The 18,118-nt window shown below is 42.2% G+C and overlaps 1 protein-coding gene across 1 annotated transcript in view; it reads right to left on the bottom strand.

Annotated features, from left to right (window-relative positions):
* Positions 1 to 18,118, bottom strand: part of LOC138669634 (complement receptor type 1-like) — a 139,949-nt gene that overhangs the window by 105,803 nt on the left and 16,028 nt on the right. The window contains exons 4-5 of the mRNA XM_069756282.1: positions 10,139 to 10,201; positions 7,684 to 7,773 (exon numbers count right to left, since the gene is read on the bottom strand). Coding sequence (XP_069612383.1) covers positions 7,684 to 7,773; positions 10,139 to 10,201 — 153 coding nt within the window. The remainder of the gene's footprint in view (positions 1 to 7,683; positions 7,774 to 10,138; positions 10,202 to 18,118) is intronic.

The raw sequence follows: 18,118 nt of genomic DNA, 5'->3' as shown, positions 1-18,118 counted from the left end.
AAATGCCACAAAGTATCTCACCTACAATAAGCAAAACAGCACAGAGACAAGCCTCAAAACTTCTAGAACATTGTAATTTGGAGTGATGAGACCAAAATTTAACTTTTTGGCCACAACCATAAACGTTACATTTGCAGAGAGGTCAACAAGGCCTATGATGAAAGGAACACCATTCTACTGTAAAGTAAGGCGGTGGATCGCTGAGGTCTTTGGGATGTGTGAGCTACAAAGGCACAGGAAACCTGGTCAGAGTTGAAGGAAAGATGAATGCAGCAAGTTATCAGCAAATACTAGAGGCAAATTTACACTCAACAGCGCATGGGACGTACTTGGACGTTTCATCATTACAATGATCCAAAACACAAGGCCAAGTCGACCTGTCATTGGCTACAAAGTGAAGGTTCTGGAGTGGCCATCCCAGTCTCCTGACCTCAATATTATTGAGCCACTCTGGGGAGATCTCAAGCATGAAGTTCATGCTAGACAGCCCAGGAATTTTCAGGAACTAGAGGCTTTTTGCCAAGAATCATGGGCAACTTTACCATCTGAGAAAATCCACAACTTGCACAAAAGACTTCAAGCTGTGATTGATGTTAGAGGGGACAATATATGGTATTAAGAAATGGAGTATGTAAACTTTTGATCAGGGTCATTTGGATGTTTTGAGTTGTCACTATGATGTCAAAAAGAAAATACACAGTAGTTTGACAATAAATGGTTTCACCCAACCTCTAACCATGAGTGGAGAAAAGGTTTTGGTGTGATCATTCATATTCTCTGATAATAGACCAAGAAAGCAAAAATTCTGCCAGGGTATGTAAACTTTTGAGCACAACTGTATCTGCTTCATCCCTATCTATGGTATAAACTAACCCTGTTGTGCTTCTGCAATGACTTCCGCCTTGACAAGGGTGGTACACAATTGTGTTACTGTCTATACTGCATGCCAAAAACTCCCTTTTTCCTGCATGTTATGCCAGAAGTATAAGACTCATCAGACACCACCTTGTAATACTTAGCCAGAGAATTGCATTGACAAGACTTGGGCGATATACGCGTACAAGCATGTTCCAATTTCACTCGCACGCTGAATACGCCTGAGAAAAAAACGGAGATGGGAGCTGCACCATAGATTAACACTGGTCCGAGTGCTATGCAATGTTTTGTCGCATAGCACTCGTCCGTATTCTTTGCTAGTGTGACCCTGGCCTAAGAGTCAGCATTGGTGGCTTAGCATGGAGAAGGAACAGTGTGGGCTAAGCTCAATATGGTAAAAGAGAAAGCGAAGATGCTCAGTATGGAGAAGGAGTAGCATGGAGGGCTCAATATGCAGATAGCTTAGGAGACTCAGTATATACAAGTAAGAATGAGGAGCTTAATAGGGAGAGAGAGTAACAAGGCCTCATCATGGAATGGGAGTAATGTGAGGGAGACAGTGTGAAGAAGGGGCAGCAGGGAGAACAGTGGGAAGAGGGAGTAGCATGGGGTGCGGACAGTGTTGAGATTGTAGTTCATAAGTAAGGAGGGTATGGTGATAGTGAAAGAGTTAGACTGTTCTGCATTTATACCCCTGAAGAGAACAATTGCGCTATGTGTACAGTTTCATGCAGTTCTACATGTTATGTGAATAGTGATGTGGGTCTTTTATATTGTGTGATGGTAATGTACAGCGTATAAGTAAAGTAAAGTGTTAATGTACAATATGAGTAGTGTATAGTGCAGGGTAAGTACAGGATTAGGATTGTAATAGTATAAGTACTGTTCATATAGTTAAGTGGCTTAGCAATGGTTTAGGACAAAAGGTTTAGTCTATAGCAGTGGTGGTGAACTTATGTCACATGTGCCGGAGAGAGCACACAGAACCTTTCCTGTGGGCACGAGCGCACCGTCACCATTCCGCATCAGGGAACCTGGGCCAGCGAGTCCGTGCACTGCAATACATGTTGCTGGCCAATCAGAGGCCAGCAACTGATGTCACCGGCAGTGACATTATTCACCTCCCATCGTTTGGATGGTGAAATCAGCAGCTAACTTCAGAATACAACACAGTAGGGGAGAGAAAAGAAGGAAGGTGAATAGAAATGTTTATTGTGGTTTTTTTTTCTTTCTCTGCTTTGAACAGTGGCACAGGCACGATGGGGACATATTTCTCGATGGGGGAGCATATACAATTATGGGGTTACAGTTACAAGGATAGGGGCATATATACCAGGATGAAGGGCATATACAAGGATGGGCAGCATATATTCCAGGAAAGGGGACATATACCAGGATGGGGGTGCATATATACCAGGATGTGGAAGCATATACAAGGATGTGGGAGCATATACCAAGATGGAGTCATATACATGGATTGTGGGAGTATATACAAGGATAGGGGCATCATATACAAGGATGGGATATTATATACAAGGATGGGGGAGCATATACATGGATGGGAGAGCATATATATGGATGGGGGAGCACATACATGGATGGTGGAGGCATATACCAGGACATGGGTGCATATACCAGGATCAGGGTGCATTTAGCAGGATGAGGGTGCATATACCAGGATGAGAATGCATATACCAGTCAGAGGGTGCATATACCAGTCAGAGGGTGCATATACCAGGATGAGGATGCATATACCAGTCAGAGGGTGCATATACCAGTCAGAGGGTGCATATACCACGATGAGGGTGCATATACCAGGATGAGCGGCATATACAAGGGTGGGGGGCATAAACCAGGGTGGGCGACACAAGCATGAGAAGCATATATCAGGATCATGGCACACATACTAGGATGAAGGTGCATATACCAGGATAAGGGGCATGTACCAGGATAGGAAGCATATTCCTTTACAGTGGGGAAAAAAGTATTTAGTCAGCCACCTGTTGTGAAAGTTCTCCCACTTAAAAAGATGAGAGAGGCCTATAATTGACATCATAGGTAGACCACAACTATGAGAGACAAAATGAGAAAATAAATTCAGAAAATAAGCTTGTCTGATTTGGCAATATTTATTTTGCAAATATTTTTAAGTGGAGGAACTTTCACAATTGGTGGCTGACTAAGTACTTTCTTTCCCCACTGTATATCTGCAGTCTGGTACCCCTGCTCTTGTCTGTGGCTGCTCTCTGTTGCCACCGCCTGCTCTTTGCTGCCCCTGCCTGCTCTCTGCATGAGTTGTTTTTTCTAAACCAAAACCTCAGTATGCAAGTTAAATTGCTGTGTTGACTCTTTGTCAGTTTGGGCACTCAGTCTCTAAAAGGTTCGTCATCACTGGCTAAAGGATAGAATATAGTTGTTATTATTATTATTATTTATTTATATAGCACCATTAATTCCATGGTGCTGTACATGTGAAAAGGGGTTACATACAGAGTTATAGATATCGCTAACAGTAAACAAATCTACAGTGACAGACTGGTACAGAGGGGAGGGGACCCTGTCCTTGCGGACTTACATTCTTCAGGATAATGGGGAAGAGACAGGAGGCTGGTATGGTGCAGCACTGGTGGTGGTGAGGCGGCAGCTCAGGTGGTTGGTGAGGCGGCAACTCGGGTGGTTGGTGGGGCGGCAGCTCTGGCGGTGGCAACGCGGCTGCTCGGGTGGTTGGTGATGTGGCGGCAGAATGGTTATTGCAGGCTGTAGGCTTTCCTGAAGAGATGGGTTTTCAGGTTCCTTCTGAAGGATCCGAGGGTTGTGGATAATCGGACGTGTTGAGGTGAGGAATCCAGAGGATGGGGGATATTCGGGAGAAATATTGGAGGCGGTTGTGTGAGGAACGAATAAGTGTGGAGGAGAGTAGGAGGTCTTGGGAGGATCAAAGATTACGTGAGGGAAGATAGTGGGAGATTAGTTCAGAGATATAGGGAGGGGACAGGTTGTGGATGCCTTTGTAGATCAGTGTTAGTAGTTTGAACTGGATTCATTGGGGAATTGGGAGCTAGTGGAGGGATTTGCAGAGGGGTGAAGCAGGGGAGTAGCGAGTTGAGAGGTGGATTAGCCGAGCAGGAGAGTTGAGGATAGACTGGAGTGGTGCAAGGGAGTTAGCGGGGAGGCCATAGTTAAAATATAGAACTAGCCCAGTGGGTAGGGACTAGTGTTAGTAAAAAGTAGGCACTTCCTGTTAATGACTCAGACTGTGAAGTGCACTGACAAGGTCAAGTTCAAGAACGGTGGGCTGCTACAGCATGTACCAGTCGCTTAATGCAGTGGAAAGCCATACTGGAATACTATCATGTTCAGAACCAAAGCTCTGGCATAGGAGCTGCCGGGCACATCATGTCCTCTGGTTCACAGTGGAAGATGGACAGGAACATGTCCAGACTGAACGTAATGGATCCTGAGTGCACTGCTGAAGTGGACAAGAAATCCCTGAGGCTGACAGTCAGTGGGGCTTGGAGATAGCACAGGACAAAGAGTGGTAGGGCTGAAGATTTATTGTACTACGGAAAATACTGGAATCCTGAGTGGATGCTCCTGTCATGTCTGGAGCCCAAGCTCTGGCATAGGAGCTGCTGGGCACATCATGTCCTCTGGCATTCAAGGGAAGATGGACAGAGACCTGTATACATGGAAGGTAATGAATCTTGGGTGCACTGCTGAAGTGGACAAGAAATCCCTGAGATTGGCAGCATCAGTGGGTTGGGGATAGTCCAAGATAAACGAGTGGTAGGGCTGAAGATAGAAGGAAGGAAGAAATATGAAGTGTTGTGCCCTATCCCACGTGTTACAACCTGATGAACTTGAACTGACAAGTAAATGTTTGCTTGTTGCTTGAACTTGGTGTTTCCTGAAATATGTGTAGCGACTCCTGAAGATGGAGTCCTGGAGATAGCGAAAGCCTGCAGCATCCAAGTGAGTGTGATGCACCCCACACCTGACAACAAATTGGGACTGGGACATTGTTTTGCTATAAAGTGCCAAAGTATACCCAGACGGCAGTTCGGGCATAACTACCTCTTGTGGCCACTTTACAATAGGACAGCTCACTGGATCAAAAATCCCAGCACTAGCGAAGATTTAAATGATTAAAACTTGAGTTATACTGAATCTTTTCTTACCAAGCTATGTAACGATCTGTTAGCTCCCTGTGTTCTATCACATGATACTTGCAGATTGGACTGAATTTTCATGTTGATATATTTTTTTTAAAGGCGTTGTCCACTACTAGGACAACCTCTTCTCAATCTGAATATCTGAAATAAAATAAAAACACTTATACTCACCTTCCGCACGGGTGCCGTTCCAGCGGCATCAGCATTCGTGTTCTCATGGCTCATGTGAGGTTATTATTTCATGTGAGGCCTGTGCCCAATCTGCACTAGCATCACTGTCCTGACCTTCAGACAGATAAGTTATTAACAGGAAGTGAGCACCAGACACAGCTCTCACTTCCTGTTGATTAATTATACTGTACGTCTGAAAGCATGGACACCAGTGCAACACCAGCACTGATTGGGCACAAGGCTCACGTGACATAACAACCTCACATGAGCCCTGGGTACACAAGAGCCAACACCGCTGGAATGGTGCCGGCACGGGAGGTAAGTATAGGTGTTTTTGTTTAATGGAGGCAAACATTCAGAATGAGAAGGGGTTGTCCTAGAAGTGGACAAACATTTTAAATGAGGACATTAAAATTAAAACCTGTTTGCCCATAAGGAGATTCAGAGCATAGAGGTGGTCAAAAATGAGCTGTGACATTGGCCTATTGTCAGTGGTATTGCTAAGGCTCCTCTCCTGCTCTCTGAACACAAGCTTCCTTCTTTTTCTGTTATGACTTGCTGCTTTTGTGACTTGCAGTCATTGTTGGCCCCAACCTACTCCCAGTCCTTCCCTGACTTAATGCTTAATACTATCAGTTAAATCTTATGGTCACTAATTTCTACCACTACCACTTAATTGTATAATTTATGGTTCTTCTCCTCTGTGAGATTTCTCAGGGTGTACCATCTCTATGCTGATGACACCCAATCATAGACTTCTCCTCCTAACATTACCCCCTCACTACGTCTACTACAAAACACCAGTCACTGTTGGATGTCTCTAACATCTTGTCCTCTATACATCTCAATATGAATATTTCCAATATGGAACTCCTTGTGTTTCCTGCCTCTACTACCCTTTCTAACTATGAAATGTCTACCATATTTCTGAGTGTGGTTTCACCATACCTCCCAAGCAGCACATCCTCTATCTTGGGGTTATATTTAACTTGGAACTTTGTTTCATTCCCTACATCCACTCACTCACAAGCTTGTGTCATTGGCAGCTTAAAAACATCTCCAGAATCCTCCCATTACATACCTTTGAAAGGGCAAAAAATATTACTGTTGCTCTTATTCATTCTCACTACTCACTGCTGATCAGTCTCCCTCTTACTAAACTGTTCACTCTCCAGTCTATTCTGAACAGCCAGGGTCATATTTTGTACAGCCGCTACACTGATAAATAATCTTTATTTTTATATAGCGCTAACATATTCTGCAGCGCTTTACAGTTTGCACACATTATCATCACTGTCCCCGATGGGGCTCACAATCTAAATTCCCAATCAGTATGTCTTTGGAGTGTGGGAGGAAACCGGAGTACCCGGAGGAAACCCACCAAACACGGGGAGAACATACAAACTCTTTGCAGATGTTGTCCTTGGTGGGGTTTGAACCTAGGACTCCAGCGCTGCAGTGCTCAGTGCTAACTACTGAGCCACCGTGCTGCCCACTTTTATTTCTATCCTGCACAAGTCATAGCACTGGTTGCCCATTCACTATAGAAGGCAACACAAACTTATCATACTACTCACCCATGGATGAATGCTTGATAAATGTATATACTGTATGCAAGTATTATGTGTCTGATTGGTGGAGCTCGCACGTTTGCATAATGGCTGCTACCAGCCAGCTTGAGATAATGCACTACCCACATCATATCACATTATAACATAGTACAGCAGAACTGAACGTTGTGCCATTACAAACAGATATGCATCAGCAGTTGTCTGTTTTTTTCAGCTCTGCTGCAGAGCTATACCTGATTACAACTAACACAGTACAGCAGAGTTGAATTTTGTACAATTCCAACTACATTTGCAGTTGTCTTCTCACAATGCTGTCAGCTGTGCTGTACTGCCCTTTTTCCCACACTGTCTGTGTGAGATGGAAGTTGAAGCGCTATGAGAGGTCAACTGCTGCTGCAAATGTGTTTGTAATAAGACAAAGTTCAGTTCTGCTATACTGAGTTATTATCACATAACCACTGCTCTGCAGTGAATTCAAGAGAGCAAACTTTCAGTAATTACATGTCTTACACTGGTAGCGCCTCCTTTCATTTTAAATAAGCAGTGGAGACAGGTTCTGAGGGAGATCAGTGTCTTGGCCATAAATCGTAACAGCTCATTTATATAGCAGGAAAAATGGAGATTTCTCTGGAATAAGACATTGGATATAATTTTATTCAACTTTCTATGATCTTGACAGACTCCATTTAAATATAATGGGTCAACCCTACAGCAGACAAAGAAAAGCCTAGTGCAACAAAAAGTAGTTATAGACCACAATAATTGGCATGGGTTACACAGCATTTGGACTTCACAATTAGGAAACTAATTTAGGAAATTGCGTAATTCATATGGAGAAAAAGTGCAACTAGAATAAAAGACAAAAATAGCAAAATTAGTAGAGAATGCAGTACCTGTAAACCTATCGTTGTCACCATTTGTCTGCTGTTTGTTGCCACCATTTGTCTGCTGTTCCTGTGTTGTAAAGCTTGTAAAGCAATTATCTGTAATGGAAAGAAAAATGAAAACAAGACAACATTAAGAATGATTCTATAAGAAGCAACGACAAATCAGTATGATACTATGCGCCATTTTAATTGCAGAGAAGAATCTCTTCTAATGCTCCTTTGGTCTTCGCAAAAATAAGAATCCAACTTTACTATCTAATATCTCCAAAATGGAGATGAGAAATAAAAAAGAAATAAATAAAAAAAAATGTGTTATTCCATGATTTAACATTCTAAAACTGGTGAAAGATCCTTTTTATCCAAAAATCATCAAATACCTGATGGTAACCATTCCACTATTGACTCAGTCGACCCTCCTTTTCACCTTTGGTTATTGTACAGGCCTTCTCTTTGATCTCCACATACCTCACAAGTGAACATTTTGTGTTCCACACTTGGACTCTTCTGCTCTTCTCTATCTACAGCTTTGTCAAAAGACAGCTTGTGAAAGTTACCAAATGTCTATTAGATGCTATTGCTTCACAAGAGAACGCTGCACTTCTCCTTCTAAGGCCGGCTTCACACTTGCGAGTTTTACGGACGTAAGAGCGCAGAAACTACGTCCGTAAAACTCGCAAAAAATACGGCATAATTATTCTCTATGCCCCTGCTCCTATCTGCCGTATTTTACTGATCAGTATTATACGGCTTTCTACGGCCGTACAAAATCGCAGCATGCTGCGTTTGTCACCGTACTGCGCAAGAAATACGCCAATGAAAGTCTATGGAAGCGTGAAAAATACGGATTACACACGGACAAGCAGTGTGACTTGCGAGAAATACGCAGCGCTGTTAGAGAGAAAAGCCGGTAATTCAGTGCGGTGTACAGTAAAATCACACTGACAGCTTACAGTAGAATAGGTAGAATAAATGTGTACACATAGAATAGGTATATATATATATATATATATGTCAGTGAGACACATATATGTATATATATTAATATTTTTTCCAGCGCTATACAGCTTGAAAGCCGGTAATTCAATTACCGGCTTTTTCTTTCTCCTGGGAGCTTTCTAGGAAAGTTCCCACGATCTATGAACATCCAGCAGAGGGCGCCTCACCGCAAATGAAGCTAAATATAACTCATTGATCTATATTTAGACTCATTCCCCGGGGTTTTGCAGCAAGGAGCAGCCTGCATTAGCAAAGCTCCTTGCTGCAAAATGTTTTAACCCCTTCAGAAGGATTTACATCGTTGGACGTTACAGATCTGCAGAGGGTAAGTATATTGTTGGTTTATTATGTTTTTTCTTTCACAGAACGAGGGTCTTCAGTGACTGGATTGTGACTGGATTGGGCGCAGAATAAAATACTCCAACAACCATTGTTTTTATTTCATTAAAATAATTTTAAATAATGTGTTTGTGTTTTATTTAACCCTTTACTACAATTGGATTAATAATGGATAGGTGTCATAATTGACGCCTCTCCATTATTAATTAGGCTTAATGTCACCTTACAATAGCAAGGTGGCATTAACCCTTCATTACCCCATATCCCACCGCTACACGGGAATGGGAAGAGAGTGGCCAAGTGCCAGAATAGGCGCATCTTCCAGATGTGCCTTTTCTGGGGTGGCTGGGGGCAGATATTTTTAGCCAGGGGGGGGCTAATAACCATGGACCCTCTCCAGGCTATTAATATCTGCCCTCAGTCACTGGCTTTACTACTCTGGCGGAGAAAATTGCGCGGGAGCCCACGCCAATTTTTTCCGCCATTTAACCCTTTATTTTAAGAGCTAGAACGGCCAAATTTTGCAGATACACACTACTGACATTAGTAGTGTGGAATCTGCAAAAAAAATGGAGAGAAGACATGGTTTACTGTATGTAAACCATGTCTCAAATCATGTCGGGTTTTAGGAAGGAGAAAGAAAAAGCCGGTAATTGAATTACCGGCTTTCAAGCTGTATAGCGCTGGAAAAAATATTAATATATATACATATATGTGTCTAATGACATATATATATATATATATATATATATATACAGTATATATATATTTTTTTTTCTTTTTGGGACACATGGATCATTTCTATAGTGGTATGTTGGTTTTGCAAGCCTGCGAGAAAACCACGCAGTACGGATGCCATACGGATTACATACGGAGGATGCCATGCGCAAAAAACGCTGACACACCCTGCCTACGGAGGAGCTACGGACCACTATTTTCGGGACATTTCAGCGTATTACGGCCGTAATATACGGACCGTATTTTCATACGCTGAGTGTGAAGCCGGCCTAAACCTATCCTCCACCATTGACACCATCTAGCCTCCTCATTGCATAGGTTTTCATCTACTAGCACTGGTATGGAGATGTTTACTATGAAAACGTTCATCCATTTATGAGAATCATACCTGAGCATGGTGTAGAAATATCTTGTTCGAGACCATCTATATCCAAATCTGAAGCAGCTTGAGCTTTATGAATCAAAAATATGGCAGAGATGTTAGAATATATTCTATTTTAGCAATTCTCTTCTTGAATAAGTGAACTAAAAATATAATTCTTAAAAAAATTACATAGAATATAGTGATTTTTGAACAACAACAATTTAGTGTAATTACTAGAGATGAGCGCTTTTTATCCACTCATAGTGCAGCGAGTTCGTTTGATGCTAATCAAATTTGGCGGTAAAATTCTGTGAATCTGGCAAATTGCAATTTCAAGGATTCACTCATCTCTAGAGATTGCACTGTATTTTCTCCTTAAGTTAAAAAATATGATGAGGGTTAGGTGACAGCAATAATGATTTACACTGGGATATTTTTTGGGGCTGTCGTCTTGCATTCAATATGGTCTCAAAATACTATGGGCTTACAATTAATGATTTTTATTGGATTTCTTAAGGGAATCTGTCACTTTTGCTTTGCAATCTGACAGTAGCATGGTGTAAGGACAGACACCCGGATTCGAGCTCTGTATCACTTACTGGACTGTTTTCTGTCATTTTGATAAACTCACTGTTTTCTCTGCTGTAGATCTATCAGTTCTCTGGATGCTGAGCTCTCTATAACCCCACCCACACCACTGATTGGCAGTTTTCTGTGTACACTGTGCATAGGCAGGAAGCTACTAATTAGTGGAGGGGGCGGAGTTATACAGAGCAGGAGGACTACATTACCTGAGACAACTAGTCCTCTAGTGATAATCTCCTGCTGATAAAACACTGATTTTATTGAAACAACACATAGATCAGTAAGTGTGGATTGGAACCTATTGGAAGTGGATTACTGGAATCATGCGCTTTGCCTGCTGCTCTTAGGGTACAAGGCAAAAGCCCGCTGACAAATTCCCTTTACTATACATATATTTGTTTTCATGTTGTTACCCTGACTTTCCCACTATTGCAGTTGAACCCTTGCAGCAGCCAATAGACACTCTAGTATTTGTGCTATTTTTGTTTGTATTAATATTCCAGAATTACTAGGAAGAGGATACCGCTAAACTTTTGGCCAAAGTATGAAAGCTTTTGTGATCCACATTTTTAAAAGTTGAAAACTCATTTAACAAACAAATCTGTCTTGTTAGGCTGGTTTCACACTTGCGTTTTAAAAAAAACGCATGGTGAAAAAACGCATGTAAACGCGTGCAAACGCCGCATTTTTTTTGACGCATGCGTTTTTGCTTGTGGTGAAAAAAACACGGCGTTTTAACGCGTTTACATGCGTTTTTCATGCGTTTGCATTTTTTAAACGCATGCAGATAAATGTGTGACAGCTGCCAACCATCAAAATAAAGTAAAAAACCCACTATAAACAGAAAGAGCTAGGGTTAGGGTTAGGGATAGGGGTAGGGATCCTAACCCTAACCCTAAAGGGATCCTAACCCTAGCCCTAACCCTAACCCTACCCCTAACCCTAACCCTACCCCTAACCCTAACCCTACCCCTAACCCTAACCCTACCCCTAACCCTACCCTTAAAGGGATTAGGGTTAGGGGTAGGGATAGGGCTAGGGTTAGGGGTAGGGTTAGGGGTAGGGTTAGGGTTAGGGGTAGGATCCCTTTAGGGTTAGGGTTAGGGGTAGGGTTAGGGTTAGGGTTAGGGATAGGGTTAGGGTTAGGGTTAGGGGTAGGGTTAGGGGTAGGGTTAGGGTTAGGGGTAGGATCCCTTTATCAATTTTATGGTGTGGGGTGGTTTATCAGTGTGTTTTTTTGTTTTTTTTTAATAAAAACGCATGCGGTTTTAACGCATGCAAACGCATGTGGTTAAAAACGCATGCATTTATATAGACAGCAATGCATTTTTTGCCGCAAAAAAAGCATGCGTTTTTTTGCGGCAAAATAACGCCGCTAAAATTACTACATGTTGCATTTCTGCAACACAACGCATGCATAAAAAAGACACATGCGGTGGAAAAACGCGGCAAAACGCATGCAAAAAACGCATGCATTTTTAATGTTAAGTATTGGGGGAAAAAACGCATGCTTTTTTTGCGTTTTTAACCGCAAAAACGCAAAAAAAAAACCCCGCAAATGTGAAACCAGCCTTATATAGATATTTATATAAAGAAAACTGGTATGATTAACTAGTGCATGGTGCTGGGGGCCAATGCAATATTTGGACAGTCAGTGTGATACTATAATACCAAATAAATCCACATTATGAAAGCAAATAAATATGCATTATTTCAACTCTTTCAGTAATGAACAGACATCTTCATCATGTAGGGAAAAATATCTTTATTGATTTGATACTGATTTTTTATGTGATTACACTTTTCCTTATCGTATAATTGAATCACTACAGGAATCAGAAGTAGCTAAAAATTACAATCAAAGAGAAATAGATCACTTTGCTTCAACATGCCCCCAATGGATTTCCAAGCTTATTTGCATGTGGTTTCAAAGTTTCATTTGTCAGTGCTGGCACAGTGGATTACTACAAAACAGGTATCACTTCTATCACTGTTATAGGTCTTATACAGCCTTATCATTAATTTAATTAGTAAAATAGCCCTGAGAGGTAAAATGATAGTCCAATACCTATAAAGCAGTTTATAAATACCTATCTTTAAGTCCTAAGCACTTTTGTAATTAGATTTATTATTAAACTTCCAACACTTCTCCCTGTCCTACTATTTCCTGTACAGACAGACCAATTACTGCGATTGCTGAGTGACGCCAAAGCTAATTGGTCCTGGACCGGCTAGATGTATGTCCCCAGTGAAGGTAACATAGTAACATAGTAACATAGTTATTAAGGTTGAAGGAAGGCTTTAAGTCCATCTAGTTCAACCCGTAGCCTAACCTAACATGCCCTAACATGTTGATCCTGAGGAAGGCAAAAAAACCATGTGGCAAAGAGTAAGCTCCACATTGGGGAAAAAAATTCCTTCCCAACTCCACATACGGCAATCAGACTAGTTCCCTGGATCAACGCCCTATCAAGGAATCTAGTGTATATACCCTGTAACATTATACTTTTCAAGAAAGGTATCCAGTCCCCTCTTAAATTTAAGCAATGAATCACTCATTACAACATCATAAGGCAGAGAGTTCCATAGTCTCACTGCTCTTACAGTAAAGAATCAGCATCTGTTATTATGCTTAAACCTTCTTTCCTCCAGAAGAAGAGGATGCCCCCTTGTCCCTGTTTCAGGTCTATGATTAAAAAGATCATCAGAAAGGTCTTTGTACTGTCCCCTCATATATTTATACATTAAAATAAGATCACCCCTTAGTCTTCGTTTTTCCAAACTAAATAGCCCTAAGTGTAATAACCTATCTTGGTATTGCAGACCCCCCAGTCCTCTAATAACCTTGGTCGCTCTTCTCTGCACCCGCTCTAGTTCAGCTCTGTCTTTCTTATACACCGGAGACCAGAACTGTGCACAGTATTCTAAGTGTGGTCGAACTAGTGACTTGTATAGAGGTAAAATTATGTTCTTTCTCATGAGCATTTATGCCTCTTTTTATGCATCCCATTATTTTATTTGCCTTTGTAGCAGCTGCCTGACACTGGCCACTAAATGTGAGTTTGTCATCCACCCATACACCCAGGTCTTTTTCATTGACGGTTTTGCCCAGTGTTGTACAATTACAATTAAGCACATAGTTATACATCTTAGTACTTCTACCCAAGTGTATGACCTTACATTTATCCCCATTAAAGCTCATTTGCCATTTATCAGCCCAAGCTTCTAGTTTACATAAATCATCCTGTAATATAAAATTGTCCTCCTCTGTATTGAGTACCCTGCAGAGTTTAGTGTCATCTGCAAATATTGAAATTCTGCTCTGTATGCCCCCTACAAGGTCATTAATAAATATGTTAAAAAGAAGAGGGCCCAATACTGACCCCTGTGGTACCCCACTGCTAACCGCGACCCAGTCCGAGTTTGCTCCATTAATAACCACCCTTTGTTTCCTATCCCTGAGCCAGCTCTCAACCCACTTACACATATTTTCCCCTATCCCCATTATTCTCATTTTATGTATCAACCTTTTGTGTGGCACAGTATCAAAAGCTTTTGAAAAGTCCATATACACTATGTCCACTGCGTTCCCTTGCTCCTGTCGGGATTTACCTCTTCATAGAAATTGATGAGATTTGTCTGACAGGAACAGTTCCTAGTAAACCCATGTTGGTATTCAGTTATGAGGTTATTCCTCTTCAGTTCAGATACTCCAGTATAGCATCCCTTAGAATGCCCTCCAGGATTTTACCCACAGTAGAGGTTAAGCTTACTGGCCTATAATTTCCAAGTTCAGTTTTTGTCCCCTTTTTGAATATTGGCACCACATTTGCTATACGCCAGTCATTACACTGGTTACCCATCCACTCAAGAATCCAGTACAAAACTACTACCCTCATCCACAAAGCACTCCATGGCTCAGCACCACCCTACATCTCCTCTCTGGTCTCAGTCTACCACCCTACCCGTGCCCTCCGCTCCGCTGATGACCTCAGGTTAGCATCCTCAATAATCAGAACCTCCCACTCCCGTCTCCAAGACTTTACACATGCTGCGCCGATTCTTTGGAATGCACTACCTAGGATAATACGATTAATCCCCAATCCCCACAGTTTTAAGCGTGCCCTAAAAACTCATTTGTTCAGACTGGCCTACCGCCTCAATGCATTAACCTAACGATCCCTGTGTGGCCTATATTAAAAAAAAAAAAAAAAAATAATTAACTGGTTCATGCAGCTTTACATGAACACCCAAGCCTTACACTATGGCTGGTCCGAATAACTATAGCAATTGTTACCATCCACCTCTCGTGTCTCCCCTTTTCCTCATAGTTTGTAAGCTTACGAGCAGGGCCCTCACTCCTCTTGGTATCTGTTTTGAACTGTATTTCTGTTATGCTGTAATGTCTATTGTATGTACAAGTCCCCTCTATAATTTGTAAAGCGCTGCGGAATATGTTGGCGCTATATAAATAAAAATTATTATTATTATATTATACGCCAGTCCTGTGGTACAGACCCTGTTATTATGGAGTCTTTAAAGATTGAAAATAATGGTCTATCAATGACTGTACTTAATTCCTGAAGTACTCGGGGGTGTATCCCATCCGGGCCTGGAGATTTGTCAATTTTAGTGATTTTTAGACGCCGCCGTACTTCCTGCTGGGTTAAGCAAGTGACATTTAATGGTGAATTTTTGTTTTCACTGATCATATTGTTTGCCATGGAATTTTCTTGTGTAAATAATGTTGAAAAAAAAGTCATTTAGCATATTGGCTTTTTCCTCATCCTCATCCACCATTTCACCCAGACTATTTTAAGGGGGCCAACACTATCATTTTTTAGTTTCTTACTATTTATGTAGTTAAAGAATATTTTAGGATTATTTTTACCCTCTCTGGCAATGAGTCTATCTGTCTAAATTTTTGCTGCCTTGATTTGCTTTTTACAGAATTTATTTAATTTTCTATATTTATTTAATGCCTCATCACTACATACTTCCTTTAATTCTCTAAATGCTTTCTTTTTGTCACTTATTGCGCCCCTTACAGCTCTATTTAGCCATATTGGTTTCCTCCTATTTGTAGTATGCTTATTCCCATACGGTATATACTGTGCACAGGTCCTATTCAGGATGTTAATAAACGTCTCCCATTATCTTTGTGTATTTTTATGTCTCAGGATATCATCCCAGTTAATTGCACCAAGATCATCTCTCATCCGTTGGAAATTTGCCCTCCTGAAGTTTACTGTCCTTGCAACCCCTCCACTACACATCTTATTAAAGGATACATGAAAACTTATTATTTTGTGATCACTATTACCCAAGTAACCCCCAACCCTTATATTTTTTATGTGGTCTGGCCTGTTGGTTAATATTAGGTCTAGCAGTGCCCCCCTTCTTGTTGGGTCCTGAAACAGTTGTGAAAGGTAGTTCTTTCTCATAGTTGCAAAAACCGATTACCTTCGCTGAAACTGCAGGTTTCTGTTCCCCAATCTATTTCAGGGTAGTTGATGTACCCCATAATAATGACTTCTCCTTGAGTCGCAGCTTCACCTATTTACTTTACGAAGATATTCTCCATTGCTTCCATTATTTTTGGAGACTTATAACTAACCCCTATCAGTAATTTATTATTTTTTCCCCCTCCCCTTATCTCCACCTACAGGGACTCTACATTTTCATTAGATTCACCTATATTATCACTCAGGATGGGTTTTAAAGGGAACCTGTCACCCCCAAAATCGAAGATGAGCTAAGCCCATCGGCATTAGGGGCTTATCTACAGCATTCTGTAATGCTGTAGATTAGCCCCCAATGTATCCTGAAGGATGAGAAAAAGAGGTTAGATTATACTCCCCTGGGGGGGGGGTCCAATCCGATGGGCGTCGGGGTCCGGTCCAGGGCCTCCCATCTTCTTACGATGTTGTCCTCTTCTTGTCTTCACGCTGCAGCTCTGGCGCAGGAGTACTTTGTCTGCCCTGTTGAGGGCAGAGCAAAGTAATGCAGAGTAAGGTCAGAATGGCCTGGTGCCTGCGCACTGCTGTACTTTGCTCTGCCCTCAACAGGGCAGACAAAGTACGCCTGCGCCGGAGCCGCAGCGTGAAGACAAGAAGAGGACAGAACCGTGACGCCCATCGGACTGGGCCGCAGCGGGAACACCCTTGGGTGAGTATAATAAAACCTCTTTTTCTCATCTTTCAGGATACATCGGGGGCTTATCTACAGCATTACAGAATGCTGTAGATAAGCCCCTGATGCTGGTGGGCTTAGCTCATCTTCGATTTTGGGGGTGACAGGTTCCCCTTAAGGATAATTTTACATATAGACACACACCTCCCCCTCACTTATCCGTTCAGTCATTTCTGAACAGATTATAACCCTGTAAGTTAACAGGCCAGTCATGGCTCTCATCCAGCCATGTTTCAGATATCCCCACCATGTCATAATTATGCTCCAACAACATTAGTTCTAATTCGTCCATTTTGTTGGCGAGGCTTCTGGCATTAGTATACATACACTTGATGTTCCTCTCTGTACTTCTATTCTTTCTTAAATTATTAACTGTTCTAACCCCACCCCCCATGCCATCGCCACCCCCAACTTCCTTATTTGTGCCCAGGTATCTATCTGCACTATCTTCCCCTCCTATAAAATGAATACCCTCCCGTCAATCCCTAGTTTAAACACTCCTCCAATCTTCTAACCATTTTCTCCCCCAGCACCGCTGCACCTTCCCCATTGAGGTGCAGCCCATCCCCAGCATAGAACCTATAGCCAACTGGGAAGTCGGCCCAGTTCTCCACGAACCCAAACCCCTCCATCCTACACCAATTCTTGAGCTACTTATTAACCTCCATAATCTCCCGTTGCCTCTCTGGTGTGGCACGTGGTACAGGCAGTATTTCGGAAAATTCCACCTTGGAGGTCCTTGCTTTCAGCTTGCAGCCTAATTCCATGAAATCATCTTTAAGGACCTTTCACCTACCTCTAACTTTGCCATTTGTGCCAATGTGCACCATGACCGCTGGGTCCTCACCAGCCCCTCCCAGTAATCTGTCAACCCAATCAGCGATGTGTCGGACTCGAGTTCCAGGTAGGCAGCACACCGTTCGACGATCCCTGTCTTTGTGACAGATTGCCCTATCTGTTCCCCTAATAATTGAGGCCCCCACTACCAGCACCTGTCTGGCCTGCCCTGCGGACCTATTTCCCTCCATACTGGAGTAGTCACTCCTCCGGCTTTCAGAGGACATGCCTGGCTGCAGCAGTGCTATCCCTGTACTGGCACCCCCCTCATCTGCCAACTTATCAAACTTATTGGAGTGTGCCAGATCAGGACTAGCCTCCCTGGCACTCTTCCCTCTACCCTGCTTTCTAACTGTCACCCAGCTTGCTGCTCCACTGTCCTGCAGCTCT

Source organism: Ranitomeya imitator, chromosome 3 (genome assembly GCF_032444005.1).
Source record: "Ranitomeya imitator isolate aRanImi1 chromosome 3, aRanImi1.pri, whole genome shotgun sequence".
Classification (NCBI taxonomy): Eukaryota; Metazoa; Chordata; class Amphibia; order Anura; family Dendrobatidae; genus Ranitomeya; species Ranitomeya imitator.
The sequence above is the reverse complement of the archived record's forward strand: the minus strand, read 5'-3'. Positions and strand labels throughout refer to the sequence as shown.